Source organism: Symphalangus syndactylus, chromosome 18 (assembly GCF_028878055.3).
Source record: "Symphalangus syndactylus isolate Jambi chromosome 18, NHGRI_mSymSyn1-v2.1_pri, whole genome shotgun sequence".
NCBI classification, from domain to species: Eukaryota; Metazoa; Chordata; class Mammalia; order Primates; family Hylobatidae; genus Symphalangus; species Symphalangus syndactylus.
Genome location: NC_072440.2, coordinates 17,815,940 through 17,838,326, shown reverse-complemented (window position 1 = coordinate 17,838,326; position 22,387 = coordinate 17,815,940). Strand labels below are relative to the sequence as shown.

The following is a 22,387-nucleotide window of genomic DNA, read 5'->3' as shown; positions in this document are numbered from 1 at the left end:
GATGGATGTAAGCGTTCAGTGAATGATTCCAGGTAACGCCAAGGAACAGCACCAGCTTCATGGTAGATTCTGGGTTCTGACACACATCTCCTTCCCACAGGAGAGGTGGATGCCTGGCCCGGCCAGCGAGAGCGGGCCACCGCCATCCTGCTGGCCTGCCGCCACCTGCCCCTCTCCTTCCTCTCCTCCCCGGGCCAGCGGGCAGTGCTGCTGGCCGAAGCTGCCCGCACCCTGGAGAAGGTGGGCGACCGGCGCTCCTGCAACGACTGCCAGCAGATGATTGTTAAGCTGGGTGGTGGCACTGCCATTGCCGCCTCCTGACCACCAGGCTCAGCCCACCCCTCCACCTCTCTCTCAGTTTCTCTCTCTTCCCCCCCAGCATCTTCCCGCTGAGAGTGGTGGGGAGGAGCCTTGTCTTCTTAGCTGTCACCTGCCAAGGCTTCTGGGCCACCTCAGGCCAGCAGAGCCCCTTAAAGCTGCTGTCACTAGATGCCCATGGTCCAAGGCCTGGTGGGCATGAGAGGAAAGGTGGCAGGGCAGAAACTGGGCAGCCCTGACTTGATAGCAGCAGGGGGAGCTCCCAAGCCCCTGCCTCCAGCCTTTCCTGAGTTTCTTTCTCCTGAACCCGACTCTCTCCTTTTTGCTTCCTCAGTTTTTATCAGGCTTTCTCTGGGGGACAGCAGTCTCTGAGCACCAGGGAGCAGTTGCCCTCAGGCCTGTGCCCAGCATGCCCTCCCCTTTTTATACGAATGTTTTCTACCAGTGTGCTTGGGTTTGCCATGATGCGAGGCTGAGTTGCTGTAGCGTCTTGATTCTCTCCCTGGGTCTGTGTTCCCTCCCCTGGGCATGACAGCCTGCTCATTTGTGCCCAGCCCTGGGAGGCTGGTGGGAGGCAGGGGGCAGGCCTGCGGATGGATGAAATAATGTTGGCATTATTTTTTAATTAATTTTTAAAAAAATAAATGGTATCTTATTTAATTGTCCTGTTCCTTCCCACTCCCCGCCTCCTAGGATGTCAGCCCAAGCTCAGGGTAGGCCCAGGGGGCTGGGAGAAATGAAGCCACCCATTGGGACTGGGGACCAGGGGCCTTCAGCATGGCTTCTAGGTTCCCTCCTCCCCCTACCCCAACTCCTACCCCCACAGTACAGAATGTCCCCAACTTAACAGTGGTTCAACTTAAACCATGTTTCAACTTTACAATTGGTCTATTGGGGTATTAAATGAATTTTTGACTTAGGATATTTTCATTTATGATGGGTTTATCAGGAAGTAACCCCATGGTAAGTTGAGGCATATCTGTATATTTTTATCCCTAATAATTCTTGAGCTGAAGATAAACCAGGATGGCAGGGACCAATCCCCAATCCCTCCCCAGTGGCAAGCCCCTCTTTTCAGAGTGGGCAGAAGGTTGCCTATGGTGGGCACTAGGAATGAGGTCCCCTGCCTCAATGCGGGTCCTAGGAGAAAAAGTCCTACTTTACTGGGCCCCCAGGTGCAGCACCTCCCGAAGACTGTTTCTCCCATGGCCTCCTGAGTGACGGGCCCTGCCTCCCTGTGCCCCATCCTCAGGCTGGTTGGAGCAGAGGGTGGGCAGTAGCCCCAGCACAGACTGGGGGGTGCTCACAGCAGGGCCACCTTGATGCAGGCTGGAAGTTATCCCTGGGGTGTGCTTGGACCCCACCTGCTTTCTCTCATGCCCCTCCCCTACTCTCACTGTAACTTATGGACCCTGCCCGCCTGCGTGTCGTGTGTATGTCCTGTGCCTTTTCTCACTATTGTTTGGGGGTGGGAGGGGGTGGTTTTTCACTGAAAAGGGGGATACACCCATGGCTTTCTTGATGTTCAATCAGTCACCGTGTCCCAGACATAGGTTATTCAATAAACACAGATTGGTACCACCCAGCACAAGGTGTGTGAGGGTCTGTAGTGCGACTGCTGTGGTGCCCAGCCAAGGGGCTGCATGACTTGGCAGGCAATGGGCCAGGGACTGAGGGCAGCCCGCCAACTGCTGAGAGGACCCCTGGCTTCAGTCTAATGGGCCTCCCTTACCCACCTTCCTTCCGGTGCCTGGTGCACCCTCCAGCCTGGGATAAAAGGGCTGTGGGTGGCGCTTTGGGGGGTCAGAGGTCACTGTATCCAGGTTCCAGCTTGTTCCCTGGATGTAATGCTGGCTGGCTGACAGATTTGGGGTGCTGACCCTCTCCCCCACTGGGTAAACTGCTCCTTAGTTTCCCCCTCCCTGAAGGCAGTGACCCTCTGAGCCAGGAGGCTCACTGGCCCACAAGTCAGATCCAAGTCCAGGTCCTGTGCTTCCCAGCTGGGTCACCTTGGGTGGGACCTGGCCTCAGTCTCCACTTCCACGTGTGCAGAATTGGGAAACTAAGCTCAGCCATGAACTGCAGCTCCAAAGGCTTGTGTGCCAGGACTGCATGATGGGATGCAAGTTTACAGCGAGTGCCTTGTGTGGCTGGCGAGGCCAGGCTTGGCATAAGACACACCAGGGGACAGGACCATAGACTGGGATGGGAGTGCTGGGCCTCATTGCAAGAGGAGTCAGGATGTGACTGAGCATGGGGCTGAATCCCTTCAGCTATGAGCCACATCCTTCTCTGAAGGGTAGTCACAGCAGGCTACCCTGAGACCAGAGCAGCCCGGTGAGGCCCAGTTGCAGCTGGTCCCGTGCACAGCTCCATCATTTTCAGGAATGGCCACTGCCCACAGCCTCAGCCTGGCTCCACTGGGATGAAGATCCAGGGCCCTTGGGACTGAGAATGAGCAGGGGGAATTGCCCACTCTTGGCACACCCCAGCCACAGGTGCATCATGCGTTGGGGGGCAGGGGGTGGGAGGTGGGGTGAGAAGGAACCAGATTCCTTTGTGAGTCTGTGTAGGCTCCGTAACTCAGCCCGCACCCTCCTCTTCCAGCTCTGCACAGCTGTGGGACAGAGGCAGGACCGTGGGCCCAGGGCTCTGTCCTGGTGCTTCTAGGCCTTGGTTTCCTTAACAGCCTAAAGGGACAGGGAGGTGGACCCTTCATGGCAGGAGTGGAGACCAGGCCTGGTGGGTTCTGGGGCCTCAGGGCAGCCCAACCAGCAGAAGGAAAGCTCCAGACTGTTTATATATACCCTGGGAACAAGGACCCCTCCCCACCAACACTCAGAACCCTCCCTCCCAGCCAAACTGCCTGTTGCTTGCCATTCCAGCCGATTCACAGCAATTCAGGAGGGTCCTAACCTGGGAGTCTGCTGGGTGACCTTGGGCAAGCTACTTAGGTTTCAAAACCCAAATTTCCTCCTCTGTAAAGACACACCCCCTTGAGGTGCTTGTGGATTTCATGAGAAAGGCCAACAAATGGTGGCCATTGTTCTTAAAACAGTACACCACACTTCAGGTACTCAGGAGAGAAACAGACCCACCTGGGTGGCTTTGCTGAGGTCACACACCTCAACCAGCCACAGCCCTGCCCCTAGTCTCCCCAGCGTTACCTGGCGCAGAGGAACTCTGTGGAAGATGCACGCAGGCTGCTAGCAGTGCCCTGGGCCACAGCCAGGTGCCGGAAGCCCTCCCAGAGGGACACTGCCAGGGCCCCTGCTCTAGCTTTTCCCCCATTTCCTTCAGAGAAGCTCCTGGGAGGAGGCGCCCCCATCCGGAGCACCAGATGTCCACACGGCCCACACCCATTAAGGGGGGTAGCCCGGGGCCAATCTGGCCAAGCGACCTGCAGGCCAGGGGCTGGCCCACCGCCAGTGGTCAGTGAGCATCAGCCAGGTTCAGCCAACTCAAGCTGCAGAGTGGCGGCTGGAGCGGGCTCACCTTCAGGACAGGGCATGGACCCCCCACTGGGCCTTGGACCCAACAGCCCTCTCTCCTGTGCCCAGGCCTTTCTATGGCTGAAGTCTAACTTCCCTCTCTCCCAGGGCTCCCACTGGGGTGAGCATTAACCCTGACATTCAACCCTGGCCACCCTCTCCAGCCACTTCCCCCTGGCTCTGGCTGGTGCACTGGAGCAGTCCTCCAACGTTGCACTCACCGTGACCTCTACCTGCACTGCCATCTGTCCAGTCAGTGACCAACGCTGCCTCGCAGCCACGCTGGGGCTTCTTTATTCTCAGGGGCAGGAACCACATAAAATGGCTTATTTACAAGACGAACCCGCGGCCTGCAGGCTCCAAGACACCAGTGCCGCTGAGGCAGACAGAAGAGCTGGCCTTACAGCAGGCGCTCCTCTCCCTGTGGCCTGGGGCTCCGACGGGCAGACAGGGCCCCAGCCCATGCCTCGAGGGAACCGTGGCCTCGAGGGGACCGCGGCCCCGCTTCACACGGTGACCTCGGTCTTGCTGTTGGTCCTTAGGTACCGGGACCCGCGGCCCGCGCTGCCGTAAAGGCCCGGGGGCTGCCGGCTGAAGGTCTCAGGCATCTTCTCCACGCTGAACTGGCGCCGGGCCGCTTGACCGGGTCGCCGGGGTACCTGGAAGGCCCGAGCCGTCGGGTAGCCGAGCGGGGTGGGCCGGGCCGGGCGACTGGCGGTCCAGGCGGCATAGGGGCCCGGCGCGGCAGGGGGCGCGTAGACAGGCGGGGCCCAGGGGCAGGCGTCCAGCGGCGCAGGCAAGTCCGGGGGTGGTCGCGGGGCCCGCGCTGGGGGTTGCCGCGGGGACGGCTCAAGGGCGGGGAAACGCTGGCAGAAGTCCCGCGGGGCGGCCTCTGCGGGAACAGGGCAGGGAAGAGTCACGCCGCGCCAAGCACCCAAGCTCCGGACTGGACAAGGGGTCCCGGCCGGGGCCGGGGCGGGCCGGGGGCGGGGCCCGCTGGGGCGCGGGAGCCGATTGGCCGAGCGGCGGGCGCGCGGAACTCGGAACTTGGCGCTTAGAGCTGGGGCCCTGCGCGTCGTAGTCCGGAAGCTCGTGCGCCCAGGTGCCCTGGCGCTGCCCGCACCCGCCACTCACCTGCAGCCTTGAGCGCGGCGGCCTTGAACGTGGCGTACTTGGCGTAGTCGGGCTGCAGCGTCAGGCTGCCGCCGCCCTGCAGCCGCGGGCCGCGCGGAGGCCCCGGGGCGGCCGAGCCCCGGGGCGCGTTGTTGAGGCGCTTCTTGTCTGGAGCGAGGAGTGAGACGCGGCTCGGTCCGATGCCCCGGGTCACTCCGCCCTCGCTGTCACCTCTCCGTAGCCCTCTCCCCGAGGCCGTTCGGTGAGAACCTGGGGGACCGGTCTCCGGGCGAGGCTGCGAGCCAAGCCTGTCTTCGCGGCAGCCTCCAGCGCCTGGAACAGGGCCTGGCTCCGAGTCACGCGCAGCGGCGGCGGCAGCCAGCCCGGGGGTTGCCACCCTCAAGAAGGGCTCGCCCGGAGGCGACGCTCGAGCCAGGCGCGGAGTCCTGGGACCTGCTCCCGCCGAGACGGGGGATGTCTGAGGAACAGAACCCAGACGGGGCGTGGGGGCTGCCAAGCCTGCCTGCCTCTCGAGAGACCCAGGGGGAGGCTCCGGAGCCCGAGCCTCAGATCATAGCCGCGGCCAGCAAATCCTGCATCTGGAACCTTCCTCACACATCACAGCCCCCCAGACTCGAGGCCGCAGGACCCGTGGGGGGTCCCTCTCCACCCTGGGGAGCTGGCTGGCCGGTCGGGCCCCTCACCCGCAGAGGCCGCGGCTCATTTCCACCGGGGAAGCCTCTACGCCCCAGCCGAGGGACCCCCTCTCGGCCTCTCACGCCCCTCCGCGTGCTCCGCCACCGCTCAGCCCCGCCCGCCACCGACTCACCTGCGCTGTTGTGGGGGGAGCCCCGGGGGAGGCCGTCCCCCATCTGCACCTGGACACAGCCACCCAGGGGTGGGCCCAGGGTGGGAGGCAATGGCTCCTGGGGGCCCGGCTGCTTCAGAAGCTCTGTCAGCGCCCTGCGGGGACAGCGGTCGGGGTGGCCCTCTGTCTCCCACCTCATCAAAAGCCAGCCCCGGCCACCACCGTCTCACCGTGCGGCCTTGGGCAGTTCTTTCATCCTCTCCGGTGCTCGAAATCACACACGAGCTTCCCCTCCCAGGCAGTATCTGCCAGCCTCACCTGTGGCCCCAAGACAGCTGCTTCCCAGAGCAGGTCAGGAAACTCTAATGAGGCTCCCCTTCCCTCCCCTCCCTGGAGCCCACGCTCCCGGACCTTCCCCAGGTGAGCCTCCCCTCCTAACGCGAGCCTTCTCTGCTTTCCTGCCTCTTCTCCCAAAAAACTGCTACTCATTCTTCAGACCCCATCAGCGGCCTCCTCCAGGAATCCTTTTTTTAATTTTTTTATATTTTGAAGCAGAGTCTCGCTCTGTTGCCCAGGCTGAAGTGCAATGGCGCAATCTCGGCTCACTGCAACCTCCACCTCCCCGGTTCAAGTGATTCTCCAGCCTCAGCTTCCCTAGTAGCTGGGATTATAAGGTGCCCGCCACCACACCCGGCTAATTTTTGTATTTTTAGTAGAGACGGGGTTTCACCATGTTGGCCAGGCTGGTCTCCAACTCCGCCGGTCTCAGCCTCCCAAAGTGCTGAGATTACAGGTGTGAGCCACCGCGCCCGGCCCAGGATGCCTTATTTACCTGCCTGCCTAACTGCCCCTGCAGCTGCGGCTTCTGCTGGGACCTGGGATAAAGCTGCCATCACGGGCATGAAGGACAGATGGATGAGGGAAAGGGGATGCTGGGAAACCCCCTGGTGGCAGCCCAGGACCCACAGGCTGTGTGACTTTGGACAGCCACCTCCCTGGACCCAACACCCAGCCCCCACCCAGCTGTGATGTGACAGTGTCTGCAGCCCAGCTGCCTTCAGAACCCGGAACCCATGATTTTCTCCTACTCAGCCTGACCCTCCTTCTGGGGTTGGAGCCTCAAATGGCTGATTCGTGAAGGGCATTCAGGAGGCAGGACACCAGGGATGGCCGAGGTCTGGCTTCAGGTTTGGTGGCAGGGTCTGAAACCATGCTAGTACCTGCCTGGGCTGACCTTCCTGCCCTGCCCACTCCCCAGCAGCTCACCTCTGTGGCCTCATCTCTAGGCAAGCACCACCAGCTCCTGTCTCCCTGACAGCTGAGTAACTGCCACGCCTCTGGGCCTTTGCACAAACTCTTTCCAGATGCCCCCCCACCCCCAAGCCCTCTGAGAAACCTTCCCTGGCCTTCAACCCCAACACAGCAGAATGAAGGGTGAGACTCGAGGGGAGGACAGGGACTCAGGACACACCCACACACGAGCCTACGTCCCATTCCAGGTCTCCCCAGCAGAGAAAAGGGAGTCAGGGGCCATGGGAGCCTGAAGCCCAGAAAGGAGAAGGGACTGGCCTACACCACACAGCACAGCAGGGGTGGGCGCGGCTTTCCTGAGGCATCACCAAACCTGCTGCCCCATTCCCAGCAGGTGCAGGGAGTTCAGGATGAACATGTCAGCTGGGCTGCCGCAGCCACCCCTCACCATCATGGCCCTAAGTTCCTTTTTCCCCACCCCTGTCAAAGACATACACAGGCCTCTTCCATGCTACCCTCACCCAGCATGAGGGACCCCCAAATTCGGGCAGCCTAGCCCCTACCCCTGCAGCATCCAGAAGCCAGGCCAGGAGTCTCCACCTCCGGAAGGCAGTGCAGGAGCTGAGGGTGGAGGCCAGGGTGCCAGCCCGAGCTTCACCCTAGAGCTCCCTGGGAGAAAGTGGGCTACGTGGTTTCGGGAGCGAGGGGTGCTGAAGTGCCAAGGAAGCCCTTACCCCCTGCCTCTGAGGCCCAGGAGGGGAAAGTGTCCACATCTGGACCACCAGGGCATGAAGGCTTCTCTATGGTCACTTTTAAATACCAGCCTGTCACATTCGGTGTCAGCAGCCCACAGGCCCAAAGGGTGCTGGGACCGGGTGGATGAGGAGGGCACAGGCCACAGGGCATGGGGGTTGCCGGAGGCATGTGAGTGCCACGTGTGACATGTGGGTGGGAGTTCCAGGGTCAGGACACATAGAGTCCCAGAGTCCTCGTTCCAACCGAGGAAGGGGACCTGGACCCTGTAGTGCCCACTTCACACCAAGCTCAGAATGCAGCAAGCACCTGTCCTGGCCTCAGCAACACACGACTGTGTTCCAGAGTCCCCTTTCTACGCAGAGGGAGCTCTGACCTTCACCTGGGAGCTGTGGCATGGGGTGAGTGGGGGGAGGCCTATGAAACCCAAGGAGGGAAGGGCAGCCCTGAGTCACAGCTGTGGGGGCAGGGGAGAGGCAGAAGGTGGAAGAGGGGAGGGAGGACTGGGGAGAAGCAGGAGATGGGCACCCAGAGAGCCAAGCACCCCTTCCTTTCCCTGTGCCCAAGACGCCCGGTCACCCTCCTGGCCAGCGGCGCCCTTTACCCTGGACAGTGACCCGGTGCCCTCTGTCCAAGGCTACCCCCCCAAACCCGCCCCCCCCGCCCCGCCCTCCAGAGGAGACTCGAGCAGGGAAAGGCGGTGCGGCGCCCAGCACGGGCAGAAGGTCAAGGGGAGTCAGGGCGGTGTCAGGTGTCTCCCTGATGAAGTGGTGGGGGGGCGGCGGGGGGAGAAGGAGACAGGAAAACCCAGAGAAGGGGCCCGCTGGGAGAACCAGCGCTTCGAGAGCGGCGGGAAGGATCAGCGGGCAGGGAGAGCAGTCCGAGGAGCAGGCAGGGGTCCCGGGGCGGCTCGTGCTCACCTGGTCACGGTGCGCCGCGCGCGCGGGCTGTGCGCCCTCTCCAGGCCTAGGCGCGCCCCGATGCCGGCCAGCACCAGCAGCGCTGCGACGCCGCACACAGCGTAGACGGCCGTATGGCTGCGCTCGCGGCCCAGGTCCCGGGGCGCCGCGGTGTCGCGGGCGCGGGCGGGAGGCCGGCCTGTCTGGACCCAGGCCGGCGTGTCGTAGTTGGAACAGCGGCTCTGGTCTAGGCGCCGCGGCCCGTCGTGGCAGCAGAAGCGGTAGCCGCACGTGCCGCAGCAGAAGCTGTAGGCGCCCGAGCTGCAGTTGAAGGGCGGGTCCCACTGGCCCATCACGTCGTAGTAGCCGCGGCAGCGGTCGCCCCCCGCCGGGGCTGTCGTGGCGGGCGCCGCGGGACCCTGCGCCTCTGGGGCTCCCGCGCGGCCCGACGGCGGCCGCGCCAGCAGCAACGCGAGCCGAAGCGTGAGCGCGAGCCAGAGGCCGGGTGGACGGCGGCCGCCGAACAGTCCCTGCGCCCCGGCCCGCGCCATAGGGCCCGCGCCTCCTGCTACTGCGCCCGGTGCATGGCCGGGCGCCGCGGCTCCCTCAGGCTCGGCTCCTCCGCTCCCGCAGGGATCGCGCTGGCTCCCGGCGCACGCCGCCTCGGCCGTCGGCCTCCTCTGGGGACCCCAGCCCCGAGTGGGCTGGGTCTGGAGCTCCGAGGCCGCACCTCCGGTGGGCGCGTCCTCCGCCCGGGCTCACCTCGGACCCGAGCTGCCCGGTCCGCGTCCTGGAATCTCCCCCGGGCCGGGCGGCGGGTCCTCGCCTGCGCGCGGCCCCCGGCTTCTCCCCGGCCGGGCAGGTGTGCGGGTCTTGGCCCTAGCGGAGGCCGCGCCGGGGCCGCGGGCCGCCCGACTCCGCTACCTTCCCGCCGCGCGCTCCGTACAGCCCGCGCTCTGGCTTCGGCTCCGACTCCGGCTCCGACTCCCGCTCGGGCTCGGCGCGGGCTCGGGCGGGCGGGGGAGGGAGAGAGGAGGGAGGGCGGAAGGGAGGCAGAGCCGGGGGAGGAGCGCAGCTGCCGCGAGGGGCGAGAGAGGGCAGCAGGGCCCGCGCAGCCGGGGGCCCCACAGGGGACCCCTCCCAAAGACTGCCCCGAAACATTCATCGGAACTGGGCGCTCGAAGGGGATCAGTTCTAGGGCCCGCGACTAGAGCGTCCGTGTCTTACAGGTGCGGGGACCTGTACCTTACAGGCGCGGAGGTCAAAGCAGTCCGGAATTGCCCTGGGACGGGCAGGGCCACCCTCTCACCTCCTTCCCGTCCCCTCTGTCTGTTCTGATCATAACATAAGGAGGGCTCCTTCCCCTCTCGGCGCCTCGATTTTTCCACCTGTCAAATGGAAAGGACTTCCCCTGGCAGCCCCGCTTCAGAGGGCCAAAGATTTACCCCACGGCGCGAGCCCAGTTCCAGGACCCCTCGAACGCTGGGCTGGGGTCCAGGGATGTCCCCATCCCTGCGTCGATGGGCACGGCTTGGCTGACGCACTTCTGCGATCTGCTCCCTCAGGTGTGAGGAGAGGGGGATTGGGCTCGCCCCTGCCCTGGAGAGGGAAAGCCTGGAAGAGGAAGACCTCCGCCCTGCGCCGACCCGCAGGTCCTTTCACAAACCGAGGGGTAGGGTGTTGGGGCCCTAAGGAGCCCGGACCCGGTCCCAGCACGGCCCACTGGTGATTTCGGGGTTGAGGTGAACTGGAGAAGGTGCTGGTGCTTGGCTTCTCCCTGCCTCAGTATCTCATCTTAACATCAAAGACTCTTTCTGGAGGGCAGACTCATAATCTGCCCCTTCCAGGACGTAGGGGTCGATATGGAACCTCCCTCTGTCCAGACGGAAACAGCAGGAGGGCAAGGACTGGGCGTGCAATTCATCCAGTGTGCAGCTCAGGCCTCTGTCGGCATTTGCTGAATGAATAAATGAATGAAAGGACTCTAGCTCCTAGTTTCTGTGAGATGAAGCATTTGGGGCTCCCTAGGGTCCCTCCTGGTCCCCTTTCAATCCATCCTTCACTCAGCAACTGGGACCAGCTTATGAAAGTGGAGAAGGTGAGGGAGAAGAAGAGGAAGGATTTACATTTTAAGGAGGATCAAGTCTGTTGCCTGACATGAGGGGCTGACGGCTAATTTCAGGTATTAATGGGTTCAGACAGGAAGAGGAGGTGACCTCCCCTCTCAGCTTCTCCTTGTGCCCTGGTCAAAGACAGCCTGCTCCCCCCACCTACACACACACGTGCACACACACGTACACACACTTCCCATCCAGCCCCAAAAACCCGCCCTCATTAAAGGACCCCTTATTACCAGTTTAGAAGAAAAAAGACAGATGAACAAAGGAATTAAATGAAATTGCTTTAATCCCATGGCCAGAGACAACCACACTAAAATATGCCACACTTTACATGCTGGATTGTAACTGGTTTGTGGTTTACTTTTTGCCATCCTTAAACTTTTCGTTTGGTTGGGGGCAGTGGCTCACGCCTGTAATCCCAACACTTTGGGAGGCTGAGGCAGGTGGATCACGAGGTCAGGAGTTGGAGACCAGCCTGACCAACATGGTGAAACCCCACCTCTACTAAAAATACAAAAATTAGCTGGGCATGGTGGCATATGCCTGTAATCCCAACTACTCGGGAGGCTGAGGCCAGAGAATCGCTTGAACCTGGGAGGCAGAGGTTGCAGTGAGCCGAGATCGTGCCATTGCACTCCAGCCTGGGTGACAGATTGAGACTCTGTCTTAAAAACGAAAAACAAAAAAAAAACTTCTCATTTGTGATTCTTCTCAGAGCTTCTGAGCTCTACTTTCTGGAGAATCCTTTCCCGCTTCCTTTTCTTAGGGCCATTCCTAGAAATGGAAGCCATGGCACAACCCGTACCACTGGTATTGAAGTCCCCACCACCCTCTGCCCATTGCCCACTGCCCTGGAGGCTGCAGGGGCTCTGAGAGAGACCGTTTCTCTCACTTTTCCCACCCGTTGCTGGGCAATGGGTTGAAAAAGGCTCGTCTCTGCCCCCTTGGAACTGGGGCCTCTTCCAAGTTAGGGTGACCCTGCTGGGTCAGGGCAAGTCTCCCAGTGCTCCCCCTTCCTGGACACCCTCCTGTCCCCACCGTCCTGGCACTGGGTGCTTTCCTCATGTTGACCCCATCAGGCCTTCAAATACATGTACATAGTGACAGCCATTTGTCCAACGAAGGAAGTGGATTCCAGCCCCTCCCAGGGACTGATGTCCAACCCCCAACACCACCCCTTGCCAAACACACGCACATGCTTTCCTCCCCGTCTCAATCTGATTCAGTGGTCAGCCAGCAGCCATAGGTAACCACAACTACTGGGTCTGTGCCAGGCACTGGATACCCTCTCCTCTCCATGGGAACACCTGGCCGCGGGGAGTGAGTGGAGCAGGAGAGGGCAGCTGTCAACACAGAGCCCAGCTGACCCTGACTGGCTGAGTCCTGGGATCTGATTGCCCATTCAGCTGACACTGCCCCAGGTGCCTGGCCATGTGCCGGGTGAGGGGATCTGGAGATAGAGCAGCCCGGCTGAGGAGTGACCCCTTTGCCCTGGACCCCGGGGTCTCTCACTCCATCAAGGCTCCAGGGCACCCACCTCTTATCTCTTCTGCCTGCCCCCCTCCACTACCACCAAGCCTGTGTCACCAAAACTCATCCATTGATCCAGGCTTAAAATAACCCCTGGCATCTGCAGCGAGCCCCGCGGGGCGGGCAGAGGAGCCGAGTCCCTGCTCCTGAAGGGCACCCGCCCCGCCCCCAGCTCCCAATGCTGGCAGCTCGAGTGTGCGGGTGTCTGCGCGTGTTTGGGTGAGAGCAAGAGTGTGCATGTCTGGGGCTAGCATGACTATGAGGGCCTTCCCTGCACGGTGGGCATGTGTGTGCACACGTGTTTGTCAGCATACATGCTCCTGTGCACAAACGGCCTTCCTCCGTGTCCAGCCCTCACCTGGTGCTCAGTTCTGGCTGGGGAAGGCTGGGAGCCCTGAGAGGTGTGGACATGACAAATAGCCTGTGCTGGGCCTCAGTGTCCCCATTTTAGATGGTGGGTGACCAGTCTGCCAGCTCTGCTGAGCCCTGGGAAAGGTTTGGGATTTCCTAGAGAGAAACTCAAGACTTAGAGGAAGTGACTTGCTGTGACTGGCACACAGCCAGGAAGGGCAGGGTCTGGCCTGGAACCTGCATTATGAGCCCTGAATCCACATTCTGGCCAGTTCAGCACATCCAGGAGGCACTCCTACCCCGCGACAGGGCCCTTGCTAACACCTGACCCAGGCTCACTTGCCCCCTGTCTGGACACGCAGGCTGCCCTCTCTTCCTGGAATCCCTTTCCAACCCCACATGCCCAGAGTTTCTAGGTTTTATTTATTTATTTATTTTGGAGATGGAGTCTCCTTCTGTTGCCCAGGCTGGAGTGCAGTGGTGTGATCTCGGCTCACTGCAACCTCTGCCTCCTGCATTCAACCAATTCTCCTGCCTCAGCCTCCCGAGTAGCTGGGCTTTATAGGGACCCACCACCACGCCTGGCTAATTTTTGTTTTGTTTTGTTTTGAGACGGAGTCTCACACTGTCACCCAGCTGGAGTGCAGTGGCACGATCTTGGCTCACTCCAACCTCCGCCTCCTGGGTTCATGTGATTCTCCTGCCTCAGCCTCCCGAGTTGCTGGGATTGCAGGTGCACACCACCATGCCTGGCTAACTTTTGTAATTTTTAGTAAAGACAGGGTTTCACCATATTGATCAGGCTGGTCGCGAACTCCTGACCTCAGGTGATCCGCCCGCCTCGGCCTCCCAAAGTTCTGGGATTACAGGCGTAAGCCACCGGGCCCAGCCTAATTTTTGTATTTTTAGTAGAGACAGGGTTTCACCATGTTGGCAGGGCTGGTCTTGAACCCCTGACTTCAAGTTATCGGCCCACTTTGGCTTCCCAAAGTGCTGGGATTACAGGTGCGAGCCACTGCGCCCAGCCTTTATCCTTTATTTTGGAACCAGGCTGACCGGGTTGGAATTCCTGCTCTCCAGGGCCATTCAACCTTTCTAGGCCTCAGTTTTGTCATCTGCAAGATGGGCCACCAGCATTTCGGCAGGGTTACAGGGAGAAGCAGTGGGCCCCAGACAGGAAACACCCAGGTACATGCGGCCTGGTGGGAGCCCCCACTGAAGCCAGGCTGAGAAGACCGTGACCGCGGATGCCACCCACAAGCCTCCAAGGCCTCATTCCTAAGCTAATTTCACTTCCATTTCCTCAATGATGCAGTTACCCAAGAAGCAGAGGTTCTTGGGGACTCTGGGCTCCCTGCTGGTGCAAATGCCGGTACCAGGAGGGGGTCTGGAAGGAGGGCCCACGGCTGTCTTTGTCTCCCGCGAGGCAACTCTGACTCAGGCTCCAGCTGCCCGTGGGAGGGAGGGGGCGCCCGGGCTCCTGAGGTCGCTAGGGAGCGGCGGGACTGGGAGGCTCCAAAGCCGTCAGTGTACGTGCGAATCCGGAGCGGACACCGAGACCTTAGCGCGGGAACCAAGAGAGGACAGAGCTCCGCGGAGGCCACAGCGCGTGCACGGGGACAGGTGCGCCCTCCCCGCCAGCCCCCCTGCTCCTGGGTCACAGTTCCGCGCGGAGGCGTCTTGCAGGCCTCTTCCCTGAGCCTCGCCCTTGAGTCGGGGCCGTGGGCCGCATCCAGGCCCCCAGGGCTCGGGATGCGCGTGAGGACCTGGACTCCCGAGGGCGCAAAGGTCGGGAGCCGGAAGCGGGTGCGCTTGGCCTTGGTCCCGCCCCTTATCCGGTCCCAAGCTTTTTCCTCGCCCCTTGGCCCCACCCCTTTGGCATGCCGCTGGCCCCGCCCCTTTCCGGCCACCTTGAGGCTTGGGGTCCCTCAGCCCCGCCTCTCTTCTTGACCCCGCCCCTCGGCCGCACCCCCCCACCCCCGCCCCACGCCCAAATCGCCCAGGGCCAGTGGTGGCAGGGGCTGACGGCAGGAGCCGCGCAGAGACTCGCCTGCCCCGAAGTCGCTGGATTCGGGCCTGGATTCCAGATTATCCGCAGCCTAGGGGAGTGGGGAGATGCCTAAGGTTCCTCTGGGTCCCGGGACCCCAGCAGCGTCCCTCCCCCCGCCCCCCACGCCAACCACTGAGTGCCCTTCGGAGTCCCGGGAGGAAAGCGTAGGGGCGGGGAACTCAGGCTTTCCTCCCGGTTGCTCCCGACTCTGCCCCGCTATTCCGCTATTTGGGGCAGTTGTTTCTACCGCACCCCCATTCTCTCCCCACCCTCGGGTCATGAGGGCGGGACCAGGCCTGCTCACACCTCCCTGCTGGGGGCGTTCCCTGGCCCTAGCAGGGGTCCCTCTGTCCCTACATGCCACATGACCTGTTCAAAGTCCAAGGACAGCTGGGTGGCCCTCAAGAGCGCCATTTTGCAGATGGGAAGAGGGGCCCAGAGAGTTAAGCCCCAGTGAGATGCTACCAGCTTGTAGGGATAGTGCTGTGTTGAGCCATCCCTGCTGAAACGAAGGTGAGGGGTCAGGTCTTCCTCCCTGGCCTTACCAGCTGGGCCTCCCCAACCCCTCCTGGAGCCCCCAGCCTCTGGCTACCAGGCAGGAAGTGAAACGGCCTGCAGGAAGCCCCAGGAGGAAGCGAGACTTCAGCCAGCCCTGCCCCCACCGGCCAGGGCCCTGGAGACCTGGTGGAATCAGACCCTCCTTCAGGAAAAGCTGGCCCGAAACACAGGCTCGGAGAGGGGCCTTTTTCCTTCAGTTCCCACCCTGAAAACGGCGCTTCCAGAGTCTGTCTGGGATCTCTCTTACCAAAAAGAGAGACCAGTTGGGGAGAAAATCTGAGTAGTGATGAAACCAAGGGGTGAGGCCTGGCATCAGTCCCCGAGTTCTCCGCTCCCAAGGAGGGGGTCCGAGCCAATGACATTCTGCTGGGCAGGCATGCCCGCCAGGCGCAGGAGCCCAGGGTCTGCCCAGCTGCACCACCCACCTGTTGTATCTTGGGCCAGATCCCGTTACCTCACAGGGCCTCTCTTTTCCTATCTGCAAACTGGACCACATAATCCCTCCTCATGGATGCGAAATGGTCCAGATTTTCAGGAGAAAATTTGGACCAAGAGGGACCTTTAAAAAGGTCAAGGCTGGGCCGGGCACGGTGGCTCACACCTGTAATCCCAGCACTTTGGGAGGCTGAGGCGGGCGGATCATGAGGTCAGGAGATCGAGACCATCCTGGCTAACATGGTGAAACCCTGTCTCTACTAAAAATACAAAAAAATTAGCCGGGCATGGTGGTGGGTGCCTGTAGTCCCAGCTACTCAGGAGGCTGAGGCAGGAGAATGGCGTGAACCCGGGAGGCGGAGTTTGCAGTGAGCCGAGATCGCGCGACAGAGCAAGACTCCCTCTCAAACAAACAAACAAACAAAAAGGTCAAGGCTGGCTGGGTGCGGTGGCTCATGCCTGTAATCCCAGCACTTTGGGAGGCCAAGGCGGGCAGATCACCTGAGGTAGGGAGTTTGAGACCAGCCTGGCCAACATGGAGAAACCCCGTCTCTACTAAAAGTACAAAATTAGCTGGGTGTGGTTGTGCATGCCTGTAATCCCAGCTACTCGGGAGGCTGAGGCAGGAGAATCGCTTGAACCTGGGAGGCAGAGGTTGTGGTGAGCCGAGATTGCACCACTGCACTCCAGCCTGGGCAACAAGAGTGAAACTCCGTCTCAAAAAAAGAAAAAAGAAAAAAAAAAAAAAAGGTCAAGGCTTTTGGCACAACAACTGTGCTGGGAAACAGAGACTCCTGCGCAGGCGCATGGGGAAGGAGGCCATCTTGGCCACAACAGCAAAAACCAAACTATCCAAACGCCCAGGTGGAAAACCTTACCATGTTGAAAACTTTATTGTGAAGTCTTTAAAGAGAGAGAAACTTACCAAATATTAATATGGTCAAGACATGAATTTGTATGTATAGAATGATTACAATTATGTAGAAAAATACACCACACACTCGAGGCTGGGGTTACTGGATACGGGTCATTTCTTCCCTGACTACATCATGGATTCCGGTCCAGCACTTCCAGATTGTCTACAAAATGCCTATCTTCATTTTTTTCACAAAAAAAAATTTAAACAAACACAAACACCCCACCCCCTCCTCCAGGTGCTCTTATGAAGATCAAATGAGGAATTGATGTGACGGTTTCCTCATCTGTGAAATGCGTATGAGAATTATCTGAGGTTCCTTCCTGTCCTTCTCTGGGGACCACAGGCCGGGAGGAGAACCTCGCATACAACCCCTCATTTTTCAGAAGAAAAAACTGAGAACTCAGGGGAAACTTCCTACCGGCTGGCGGGGCCAGCTGGGACAGAGAGATGCCCAAGGTTTGCATGTCTGAGCCCCAGAGGGGTTTCACCCACCCTTGGGGTTTTCACCTGCTGAGCTAACGCTTGCTGTAGCAAAAAATGGGGTGGGAGATGGGGGTGTCCAGGAGAAGATGGGGTGGGGGAGATGGGGTGGCCAAGAGAAGATGGGGTGGCCAGGAGAAGATGGGGTGGGAGACAGGGTGTCCAAGAGAAGATGGGGTGGCCAGGAGAAGATGGGATGGGAGGTGGGGTGGCCAGGAGAAGATGGGGTGGGGCAGATGGGGTGGCCAGAAGCAGCTCAGACTCCCCCAACCCCAGATGGAAGGAGAGTGGATGGCTGGGCCCATGTGGGCCTGACCCCACCAACCCTCTCCCACACCTACTGCTTATCACTTGACCTCACCCTGTCACCTGGCTCCCTGGGGGTAGGGGCATCTGAGATGGATTCATGGAGCAAGTAGCCAGGCAGAGACCTGGATGTGAGTGGCCACTGTCTTCTGAGCTGGGCACACAACAGGTCCTTGGGATAGGAAGCACTGAGTCCAGAGGCCTGGCAAGGGACAGGAGGGGCAGGAGAAGCAGGGGTCTACAGGTGGCTCTGGTGGCAGCTCGGGGAGGCAGGCAGAAAACATCTGATGCACGGAACAGAACATGCCCAGGGCCCAAGAGTAGAAAAACAGTGCCCGGAACTCCACCTTCTGACTCCTAGTCCAGTGCTCCCTTCCAAAGATGCTAAGCTGCAACAAGTTCCAAGGAAGCTGCCCAGGGCGGAGTCTGGGTCAGGAGGTTCTGACCCTGTGCAGGAGGGCAGGCATGAGGCGGCTGACTGAGTGCATAGTGTCGTCCAGGAGTGGAAAAAGACAGTCTTGTTCCCAGACCCCACAGCAAGGAACACCATTGTAGGAGGAGGGAGCAGCTTCCACTGCGACAGTGGGTGACCAGGGGGCTGGCACAAGATGGCCAAATGAGCCCAGCACTGGGGGGCCAGTGCTTCAGGGGAACAAGCCAGAGAGAGAAGGGAGTTCAAGGGACCTCATGTCCACCTGGTTCCAGGTCACAGGCCTGCCCTGGCCTCTACACAAAGGAGCCTCCTGTAGATTCCAGCCCTTCCGTGTTTATGGCTGAATATGCTGTGTCTTGGAGCAGCTGGAACCCCAGGTGGACCCTGAGAGAGCTGCCTGCTAGCATGTTCCTTCAGCTTGAGTTTGGAGTCCAGCCCTGGAGGCTGCGCACCTCGTCCCAAATGCAGGCTTGTGGCTCTGGAAGCTGCCACTGGGGTCAAAATGGCATCTTAGGTTCTGGCAGATTGGGCCAATCTCAGGGTTGACCCTGGGGTACAGATACCTGAGAATCAGCAAAATCCAGCTCAGTCTTTTCTCCTGTGTTATTTCTTAAAATAATCTTGTACTAAATCCCAAAGCAAGCAAACCCATGAATTGATTATTCACTGCTGCCATTTGCAGCAGTTTAAAAGCAGGACGGCTCTGAGGGCAGGTATTAAGGAAATAGAGGCCAGGCCCGGCGCCTCATGCCTATAATCCCAGCCCTTTGGGGAGGACTGCCTGAGGCCAGGACTTTGAGACTGGCCTGGGCAACATATCGAGACCCTGTCTTTAAAAAAAAAAAAAAAAATTAGCTGGGCAAGGTGGAGCACCTGTAGTCCCAGCTACTCAGGAGGCTGAAGCAGAAAGATTGCTTGAGCCCAGGCTGCAATGAGCTGGGGACCCATCATTGCACTCCAGCCTGCATGATACAGCAAGACCCTGTCTCAAAAAAAAAAAAAAAAACACAAAACAAGGCCGGGCACGGTGGCTCATGCCTGTAATCCCAGCACTTTGGGAGGCCGAGGAGGGCGGATCACGAGGTCAGGAGATCGAGACCATCCTGGCCAACATGGTGAAACCCCGTCTCTACTAAAAATACAAAAATTAGCTGGCTGTGGTGGTGCATGCCTGTAATCCCAGCTATTCCGGAGGCTGAGGCAGGAGAATCGCTTGAACAAAGGAGTCGGAGGTTTGCAGTGAGGCGAGATCGCGCCACTGCACTCCAGCCTGGCGACAGAGCAAGACTCATCTCAAAAAAAAAAAAAAAAAAAAAAAAATCAAACAAGCACAAAAAACCACCCAACTACAAATTAGGCATCCTCCCACTTGGTCTTTTTTCAGATTCATTTTGGCTTAATGGTGCCTTCCCCATTTTAAAAGCAGTCTCTTACTCATAGTGCCCCAGCGTTTTGAAGGCCCAGGAACAGGAGCTGGGCTACCACCTTCAAGGGCTGTCAAAGATGGTGTGGTCTGAAGCCAAAGGCAAGCACACCAAACTCCATGGGGGCTGAATGCTGTGGTCTGTAGTGTCTGTGCTTCTGCAGGGTTAGACTGGTCCCAGAAAGAAGGCATGTGCATGCTGGAGTGAAGAGCTGAATTTGATTTCCAAGCCCCTGGCTGGGGGTCCAGAGGGAGGGCAGGGGCCACCTCCTGCCGGCTCCCTGCTATTGTTGCTCAGGGCCAGCCGTCTTGGTGGTCACCAGTTCAGTGGAGCCCAGCTCTGTGGCTGGCACAGGGACACTGTGGCCAGGTGGGGTGGTTCCTGGGTTTTCCCCAGGAGGAGGCCAGGCAGGAGCTGTGGCATCAGAGATTCCCGGAGACAGAATGACGATCTTGTCCAGGGGCTCTGGGGCTGCAGGCAGAGGGGATAGAGGCTCGGTACTGGGTCACAGCCTTCCCTCCATCCCCTAGAAGATTCCTCTGGAATCTTCACACCTGTAATCCTATAGTCCTCCCTCAAATGAAGCCCACTGCAGGGTGGGGAGGGGTGGCACATGGCTGACCCTGAGTCCAGAGGCCTGGCCAGTGGGGAGCTGGCAGGGCAGGGAGTTGGGGAGCTGGGGCTCAGTCTGGCAAACTCTGCAGGGATTTATGGGGGAACCAAGCTCCGTTAGACTCCCAAAGGGCAGGACAGACTCCTTCTTCAGACGGGGGCCCCTTCCTGCAACCTGTCTCTTCCTCACACTGGGGTCTGTCAGGGTCTGCCCTGTCAGGTCTGTTCCTGGCTCCGACCAGGGTCTCAGGGGCAGGACTATGTCTCCGTCCCCAGCCTGAGCTCCTCAGCGCAAACTCTTTTCCGCTCTCTGTCTCCGTTTCCCCTTAAAGCCCTTCTCTCCCCCCAGGAGCCATGCATCACCCCCTAGACCGTCCCGACATCCCAGCCCCTGCGCCCCGCTCGGACTGGTTCCCCTACGCACGGAACTCACCGTCCTTGTCTCCGTCGGGGGCCTCTGCGGAGGACGCACCGCGAAGCCGCCGTTGTCGCCGCCTCCAGCTCACCAGGCCCACCAGGACCAGCGCCAGGACCAGTGCCAGGCCCAGCAGCGCGGGGGCGCCGAAGAGCAGCCCGGGCAAGGGCAGCGCCGCCTCGCCGGCCCCCGCGCCCACCGACTCCTGCGGCTGCAGCACCGTCCTGGGCGCAGGGCTGCTGGCCCCGGCTGCTGCGGGAGGGGACAGGGAGGGAGGCCAGGGGGCCGAGGGGAGGGAGGGGCGGGGACGGGGAGGTGCGGAGGGGGGCGAGGCTGGCCGGGGAGGGGAGGGACAGCCGGGGGGCGGTGGACAAGGGGAGGGAGAGAGGCGGCGGTGAGGGCCACGAGGTGTCGCGGGCTCCTCCAGGCCCTGCCCACAGGGTCCTTTCAGCCCTCGGCGCCCCCGGGGGTCGGGGCTCTGCCTGCGCCCTGGCTATAAGGGCCCCGTCCTCCCCGCGGCTGCCGGCGCCGCGCGCCCCGTGGGTCCCCCTTACCCGGTTTCGGCCGCGGCGTGCGCAGGAGCCCGCAGGCCACGCAGTGGCGGACCAGCAGGTCGAAGCACTCGGCCGGGACGCAGGGCGTGGGGGCTGGCGCGTCCCTGCCCCGCAGGCTCCGGGGACCTCGCCTCATGGTGCCGACGCCGCCGCACAAGCCGCAGGGACTGAGGCTGAGCTGGGCTCCGGGGGCCCTCGGGGAGGAAGCGGGGGGCGGGGGGAGCACTCTGCCCTGCCCCGCCTCCGCCTGCTGGGTGGGACGGAGCTCTCCTGGGGCCCCCCTTTCTTTCTTTTTTTTTTTTTTTAAGACGGAGTCTCGCTCTGTCGCCCAGGCTGGAGTGCAATGGCGCGATCTTGGCTCACTGCAAGCTCTGCCTCCTGGGTTCAAACAATTCTCTGCCTCAGCCTCCCGAGTAGCTGAGATTGTAGGCGCCCACCGCCACGCCCGGCTAATTTTTGTATTTTTAGTAGAGACGGGGTTTCACCATTTGGCCAGGCTGGTCTCGAGCTCCTGACCTCAGGTGATCCGCCCTCCTCGGCCTCCCAAAGTGCTGGGATTATAGGTGTGAAGCCACAGTGCCCAGCCTGACATCAGACACTTGTACCAGGCCCAAGTAGCATGTGGGTCTGCCCTGAGGGAATCTCACACTTGTGCTGATGGGGGAAGAGAGCCTCGCAGGAAGGGCACCAGCTCATGTCATCCTGGAAGGTGGGCCGGAAGGCTTCATGGAGAGGGTGATGGTGAAGTGTTTGCCAGATGGACTGAGGTCTAGGGAGCAGATGGGGGTGAAGGCCAAAGGGGAGCAAAGGCTTGGAGGCCCAAACGGGAAGTCCAGGGAGTGCTGGGACCGAAGGGCTGGACTGGGGCCTTGTCTAGCATATTAGCTTGGACTGTAGCTGGGGGACACGAGGGAGCCACTGGGACTTTGTGCAGGGAGCGCCCAGGAAGATCTGCCTATGAGCAAGGGAACTGTGACTGCAGTGGCGGGAAGCCCGCCCACACCGGCTCCTTTTCTCCAGGGCTGTGTGTCCTCTCCTGCTCACTTCTGTGTCTCACTGCGGGCCCCTCCTGTCTATCTCTCCTCCCCAGTGTTTGGGGTCCCCAACTGTCTGTCACCCGTGTCTCTCTCAGACTGAGTCTCAGAAGCACACACAAGCCCCCTCCGCCCTCCTGGTCACATGCTACCCCCTCCCCAGGGCCAGAGCTGGAGGGAACTCTGGGAGCTCAGGGCTCAGCAGGGAGCATGAGGTTAAATGCCACACGTGCCACCCAGACCCCTAAGCACTCAGGGCTGGGGAAGCACAGTGAGAGGAGAAACTCAGGGGCTGGGGAGGGAGCCTGGGGGCAGAGGGAGGCCCTGAGCAGCGGCCAGGGGGAGGCAAACACTCCAGGCAGAGGGCGGCAGGGGCTAAGGCTTGGAGAGATGAAAAGGGAGCCTGAGCTGCTCTGGGGGCAGGCATGGCCACTGCCACAGGGGATGCTGGGAGGGAGGAGGGAGCATCCGGGCTGCGGATGGGCAGGGCACCAGGCCCGGGGCAGTACAGAACCTGGCGGTGTCTGGGTAGG

General features: G+C 60.8%; 3 protein-coding genes across 12 annotated transcripts in view; 1 reads left to right on the top strand and 2 right to left on the bottom strand.

Annotated features, from left to right (window-relative positions):
* Positions 1–1,903, top strand: part of SREBF2 (sterol regulatory element binding transcription factor 2) — a 75,241-nt gene extending 73,338 nt beyond the window's left edge. For both annotated transcript variants that reach the window (XM_055253039.2, XM_063622892.1), the window contains one exon: positions 101–1,903. In XM_055253039.2, the coding sequence (XP_055109014.2) occupies positions 101–321 (221 nt within the window). In that variant the 3' untranslated portion in view covers positions 322–1,903. The remainder of the gene's footprint in view (positions 1–100) is intronic.
* Positions 1,904–4,080: 2,177 nt separating this feature from the next.
* Positions 4,081–9,612, bottom strand: SHISA8 (shisa family member 8). Of its 4 annotated transcripts, none has more exons than XM_055253068.2 (4): positions 8,655–9,612; positions 5,752–5,885; positions 4,944–5,090; positions 4,081–4,701 (listed from the first exon to the last, which is right to left on the bottom strand). In XM_055253068.2, the coding sequence occupies exons 1-4, from the start codon at positions 9,182–9,184 to the stop codon at positions 4,316–4,318; spliced, it is 1,197 nt and encodes a 398-aa protein (XP_055109043.1). In that variant the 5' UTR covers positions 9,185–9,612; the 3' UTR covers positions 4,081–4,315. The 4 variants fall into 4 exon arrangements, with proteins under 4 accessions (XP_055109043.1, XP_055109039.1, XP_055109040.1 ...); XM_055253064.2 differs by having other exon boundaries at positions 4,944–5,375; positions 8,655–9,611; XM_055253065.2 differs by having other exon boundaries at positions 4,944–5,267; positions 8,655–9,611.
* Positions 9,613–16,542: 6,930 nt separating this feature from the next.
* Positions 16,543–21,213, bottom strand: TNFRSF13C (TNF receptor superfamily member 13C). 6 transcript variants are annotated; one of them, XR_010117028.1, is made up of 4 exons: positions 20,821–21,212; positions 20,285–20,518; positions 19,250–19,710; positions 16,543–18,378 (listed from the first exon to the last, which is right to left on the bottom strand). XR_010117028.1 is itself a non-coding variant. In XM_055253103.2 (3 exons), exons 1-3 carry the CDS (start codon positions 20,954–20,956, stop codon positions 19,523–19,525), a joined length of 639 nt encoding a protein of 212 aa, XP_055109078.1. In that variant the 5' UTR covers positions 20,957–21,213; the 3' UTR covers positions 16,543–19,522. The 6 variants fall into 6 exon arrangements, 3 of the variants coding, with proteins under 3 accessions (XP_055109078.1, XP_055109080.1, XP_055109079.1); XR_010117029.1 differs by having other exon boundaries at positions 20,285–20,515; XR_010117027.1 differs by having other exon boundaries at positions 20,285–20,599; positions 20,821–21,211.
* Between the last annotated feature and the right edge of the window lie 1,174 nt (positions 21,214–22,387).

Coding starts and splice junctions, on each gene's coding strand:
- TNFRSF13C (XM_055253103.2), bottom strand. CDS start 20,956: ATGAGGCGAGGTCCCCGGAGCCTGCGGGGCAGGGACGCGCCAGCCCCC. Junction 20,600..20,820: donor CACGCCGCGGCCGAAACCGG/GTAAGGGGGACC, acceptor CTCCCCGGCCAG/CCTCGCCCCCCTCCGCACCT. Junction 19,711..20,284: donor CCCCGACGGAGACAAGGACG/GTGAGTTCCGTG, acceptor CTCTGCCTGCAG/CCCCAGAGCCCCTGGACAAG.
- SHISA8 (XM_055253064.2), bottom strand. CDS start 9,184: ATGGCGCGGGCCGGGGCGCAGGGACTGTTCGGCGGCCGCCGTCCACCC. Junction 5,886..8,654: donor GCGCGGCGCACCGTGACCAG/GTGAGCACGAGC, acceptor CTGTCCCCGCAG/GGCGCTGACAGAGCTTCTGA. Junction 4,702..4,943: donor CGCCGCGCTCAAGGCTGCAG/GTGAGTGGCGGG, acceptor CTGTTCCCGCAG/AGGCCGCCCCGCGGGACTTC.